The sequence below is a fragment of the Petaurus breviceps genome, unplaced genomic scaffold (genome assembly GCF_028583685.1).
Source record: "Petaurus breviceps papuanus isolate PSGF00001 unplaced genomic scaffold, PetGlider_PUasm1.0 239410, whole genome shotgun sequence".
NCBI lineage: Eukaryota > Metazoa > Chordata > Mammalia > Diprotodontia > Petauridae > Petaurus > Petaurus breviceps.
In genome coordinates, this window is record NW_027185922.1 from 8,344 (window position 1) to 13,958 (window position 5,615).

Here is a 5,615-nt window from a genome sequence, read left to right on the forward strand (position 1 = left end):
TTATACACTTAGTCCTTTTCCTTTCCATCTCTTTGATCAACTGTAAGGAAGGGAATGGAGGACAATATGAATCTATTTAGTAATATTCTATATATGTATATTTCATCAGAGGAATATTGTTGTAGATTGCAATCCATATACAACTTAGTAGATAATTCTGAGAGAGTTGGCTGAGTTTTAGGTTAAGTAACTAGCCTATGGTCACAGAATTAGTAAATGGCAAGACATTATTTAAAGCCAAGCTTTCCAGACTCCAATTACATCTATCTATCTATCTATCTATCTATCTATCTATCTATCTATCTATCTATCTATCTATCTATCTATCTATCTATCTAATTATATATGAAATATATGTGTGTATATATATATATATATATATATATATACATATAAAATCCACTATGCTATCCTGCCTCTCTTCAACTAGAAAATACTCAGTAAATGTTATTGACTTGCTTCCAAATCTCAAACAAAGGAACAAGCATTTATTAGACTCTTTCTAAGCCTTGTTCTATGCACATTACAAATATTATGTCATTTGACTAGAACATACTTTTATTCAGTTCAAAAAGGAGATCAGGGGGAAGCTTGTAGACACTGAATGTAGACAGCTGAGTCTCATATTCTCTTATGGAAAATTCCACAAATGCAAACATGTTTTAAAGACCTTGTAGTTGCTGCTGTTTTACTGAGTTGCTTGTGGCCAAAAAACCTCTCCAATTACCCAAAAAGATGAATAAACAGATTCCAACATGTTACCAACAAAGGCTTAAATGCAAAAACAAAAGTCTAAGGGACTTTATTAAAGATATAGATTCAGAAAAGGAGGGTTCTGGGTTCTGTAGTGAGAATGAAACAGTAGATGGACAATCCAGGTTATACATTGATATATTTGTGTCACTTAAAAAAATAGAGTAAGGCCTCAGTTGGATTGGATAGAACATCTGCCAAAAATTTATCGGAAAACGTGGACCAGGATTGTACAAGATGGGATACATGGAGAGAGGGAATGTGATCTTTCTCGTGGGACAATGTATCCCAAAATGAAGAATTCAAAGTATCCAAGTAAACTGTTGCCCTATGAAGTGGACCTGCAGCAGGGAGCCAAACCAAATCTTTCATAGCTTCCATAAGGACAGATTTCTGCTCAGCACTTTTTTCACTGCAGCATTCACATCCTTGTTCCGCAGACTGTAGATGATGGGATTGAGCATGGGGGTAAAAATCCCATAAAACATGGCAATCAGCTTATCTGTGGTCAGAGAGGCTTTGGACTTGGGCTTCATATACATGAAGAGGATAGTCCCATAGAAGATGATCACTACAGTCAGGTGGGCTGAGCAGGTGGAAAAGGCTTTGCTTCTCCCCTCAGCAGAGCGGATCTTTAAAATGGTGGAGAGGATGAAGATGTAAGAAACCACGATTAATAGGAGAGGGGTCAAGGTGAGGATTATAGTTGCTACCAGCATGATGAGTTCATTTAGGGAGATGTCAGCACAGGCCAGGTGCATGACAGCCAGGATTTCACATGTGAAATGGTCAATGACATTTTTCCCACAAAAAGGCAACCGCATAGTAAGAATGGTTTGAAACAGAGAGTTAAGACCACCTATTAACCAGCACAAAACTGTCAGGGGCACATAAACGGTCCTGTTCATGACTATGGGATACCTTAGAGGGTTACAGATGGCCACATAGCGGTCATAAGCCATTGCAGCCAGTAGGACACACTCTGTAGTTCCCATGGCAAAGGAGATTGACATCTGGGCTGCACATCCCGAGAAAGACAAGGATTTTCGGGTTGACACAAAGTTCACCAGAATTTTGGGTACAAATGAAGATGTGTAACAGATGTCTAAGAAGGAGAGATTACTGAGGAAGAAGTACATGGGGGTGTGAAGATGGGAATCCAGAATGCTCAGTATGATAATGACACTATTTCCAAATAGAATGACTATATATATTGTCATGCATAACACAAAAAAGAAAATCTCAAGTTTAGGGTATTTGGAAAGTCCCAGAAGAATGAATTCAGTTAGAACTGTCTTATTGGTCCCTTCCATTTCTTTCTCCTTTCAGCTGTAGGAAATGAAAGGAAAATATAGAACAAAGTACCATTAGGATTTTAACAAATATTTGAACCTCACTATAAAATGCTATTCATGGGTTAGGTTGTTGGATAGAATTATGGTCTTGGAGTCAGGAGGACCTGAGTTTGAATCCTGCTTCAGACTCTTACTTTCTAACCTTGGGAAAATCATTTAACCTCTGTCTGCCTCAGATTCCTCATCTGTAAAATTGGGATAATAATAGCATCTACCCCATAGAGTTATTGTGAGTGTTAAATGAGGTAATGTAAAACATTTGGTAAAACTTTGTTTCCATTCAAAATTCTATACTCTTTCCTCCATTATACCATCCAGATGAAGTCACTATTCCATTCCATTCAAAATTATATATTCTTTTCTCTATAAAGTCATCCATATGAAGTCACATATTCTAGCCTATCAATAGCAGAAATAATTGCTAAAAACCATTGTAGATGAATTCAGAAACTCAGTAACTCAATTTCTATGTTTAATCAAAGTCAAAAGTAATGTCACACAGGCAGAGAAAAAAATCACACATATGTAAAACACTTTGAAAAACTTTAAGTACTATTGTTATATAATTCTGAGATATGTATGGAATTAGGGAAGAGGCAAAATTGTCTTATAATAAGTTTTTTTGGGGGGAAGTACCTCCTTTTAAATAAACCCACTTGGCTGAGGTACAATTTAGAACCACCTTATATAGAAAGAAGGGTGTCCAGGATAAATTTCACTCAATGTGAAAATTTTTAAAAAGTTTGCATGCGTATGCTTCTAAAAGTCTTTTAAATTATTGTTTGCTTCTAAGGAAATCTAAGATGCTAGCAGTATTAATGAAAGCAACAATTACTCATTACAGCTCAATAAATCACTTTCTTCCATTTTCAAATATGTCAAATAAAATTACTTTGCTTTGTTGCTATTTCTGGCTGTCTCTTACAGATTCATATGATAAAATCAGAGCTGGACAGGACCTAAATGATCCTTTATTGTAGGAAATTCTTGACTTTTTCTCTGTCATGGACTACTTTGGCAGCCTGATGAAGCCTAAAGACACTTTCTCAGAATAATGTTTTTAAGTTAATAAATTAACATGCATAGGATCACAAAAGAAACTAATTATATTGAAATATGGTTATCAAAATAAAAAAAATCAATCTCACTGGCCCCATGTTAAGAACCCCTCCTCTACTCTTTTCCTTCCTTCCTTCCTTCCTTCCTTCCTTCCTTCCTTCCTTCCTTCCTTCCTTCCTTCCTTCCTTCCTTCCTTCCTTTCTTCCTTCCTTCCTCTCTCCCTCCCTCCCTCCCTCCCTCTCTCTTTCTTTCTTTCTTTCTTTCTTTCTTTCTTTCTTTCTTTCTTTCTTTCTTTCTTTCTTTCTTTCTTTCTTTCTTTCTTTCTTTCTTTCTTTCTTCCTTCCTTCCTTCCTTCCTTTCTTTCTTTCTTCCTTCCTCCCTTTCTTTCTTTCTTTCTTTCTTTCTTTCTTTCTTTCTTTCTTTCTTTCTTTCTTTCTTTCTTTTTCTCTTTTTCCTATCTGTCTGTCTGTCTGTTTCTAGACTGCTTAGATGGTTTAGAATCAATCCATAAAACAATTTACTAGGGGTCAGAGGGAATATGAATGAGTATAGAACAATATAAATATTTATTGAAGACACCATAGTATATCAACACCTTATTTCTAAGAAATAAAATAAGGGAGGAGTCAGAAAGTTTAGGTTGACAAGTGAACAAATAAAGTTATTTACCTCCATTTTTTTTTTCTGATAAGAGAGAGCTAATTTTCTCCACAGACGCTGGCAGTCATGTGTGGGTTCATGATAGCCACACTGTTCATCCAGTCTTCCTCTTATCTACTGTCACTGTGTGAAATGGGAGACAAGTTTTATTTAGACTATTTATTATTATATTAATCATGAAACATTTTATTATTTGACCTTCATATAAGCCTGTGCTTTGTATAGTAAGAACTTAATATGCACCTTTTCACTCATTTATTCTTGCATTCCTTCATTTGTTATAAACATTTCCAGCAAGAAGTTATGGACACTGTGCTACACTTTTCTGCTGAATGGAAGAGTTCCATTTAATTTTTAATTTTTGCAGATCAATTTAATTTTTTTCTTTTCATTCTATAATTTTCAATTGGCACAGTATTTTTTTCCTTTCATGTTATCATTTTCAATGGCACATCAGAATGAATTTGCCCGTGTCTTAAACTATCTTATTATAGAGAGGAAGCTGTCGGGGTTAATAGTGTGAAAAACTTTCTAAAAGTGGAAGGGGCTGTGGGGAAGTGAAAGGACTGCTGAACCTGAAGTTAAAGCTGGGTTTAAGTCCTGACCATGTCACTTGCTAGCTATGTGTCATGGTGGAGTGTGCTAGACTAAGAGTCAAGAAGAACTGAGTTTGTTAAAGACCTGCTTTTAACACTTATTAGCTTCATGACCCTGGATAAATGACTTGACTCCTTTCAACCTCAGTTTTTTCAATTATAAAATGGGGATAATAATATCCCCATTTTGTAGGACTTTTGTCAGGATCAAATGATATGTAAGGTTGCAAACTGCAAAGCACTAAAGCTCTACATAAATCCTAGATATTATTATTGTTGGTGGTGTGGTTGTTAGCTATATCACCTTGAATATATAACTTTGCTTCTCTTGGAGTCAGTTTATAGCATTCAGTTGTTTTTCAGTCATGTGCCACTCTTTATGACCTCATTTGGGGTTTTCTTGGCAGATACTGGAGTGGTTTGCCATTTCCTGTTCCAGCTCATTTTACAGATGAGGAAACTGAGGCAAACAAGGTTAAGTGACTCACTCAGGGTCACACAGCTAGTTAGTGTCTGAGGCTGGATTTGAGCTCATGAAGATGAGTCTTCCTGACTCTGAGCCAACTACTATTTACTATATCTGTGTTTTATATATATATATTCTAGCTGCCCTGTGAGAGTCAGTTTATTGGTGTGTGAAAATGAGCAATCCTATGTTTAGAACTGGAAGGGACTTTAGGAGTCATTTAGTCTGTGGATGGAACATCCCAAGAAGGATAAATGCAAATGAAACCTCAAATCTGAGTCTTTTACCAGTTGGAAGAGATAGAGGAATCTAAGAAAAGGATTCAGGTTAAGTCAAAAGGGAGCTTTCTAGATCAGGCAAGTGGAAAAAAAACCAGAATTAGAGTCAGCTGTGATTTTTTTCTTGTCTTTATCAACGTAGAAAAGTATCTGCCTGAATACATATTTTGGTTAATCCTCCCGCTTTGTATTTAGCATCCATGGGATCATAGATTTAGATTGAGAAAGAACACTAAAGATCATTGGGTCAAAGACTCATCATTTTCCAGATGAGGAAATTGAGGCAAAGAGAAATTCTGTGCTTTGCCCAGGGCCAAACAACTATTTTCTATCTGAGGGAGTATTAAAAGGTTTAGCAGACCCTCCTGAAATTCATTCTTCTTTCTTTCCTTCCTTCCTTTCTTCCTTCCTTCCTTCCTTCCTTCCTTCCTTCCTTCCTTCCTTCCTT

General features: G+C 36.1%; 1 protein-coding gene across 1 annotated transcript; it reads right to left on the reverse strand.

Annotated features, from left to right (window-relative positions):
• Window positions 1-1,121: 1,121 nt before the first annotated feature.
• Window positions 1,122-2,809, reverse strand: LOC138167617 (olfactory receptor 13C9-like). The gene has a single exon (XM_069096555.1). It carries the CDS (start codon window positions 2,064-2,066, stop codon window positions 1,122-1,124), a length of 945 nt encoding a protein of 314 aa, XP_068952656.1. The 5' UTR covers window positions 2,067-2,809.
• Between the last annotated feature and the right edge of the window lie 2,806 nt (window positions 2,810-5,615).

Excerpts from the sequence above, each read along its gene's own strand:
- LOC138167617 (XM_069096555.1), bottom strand. The coding sequence starts at position 2,066 with ATGGAAGGGACCAATAAGACAGTTCTAACTGAATTCATTCTTCTGGGA.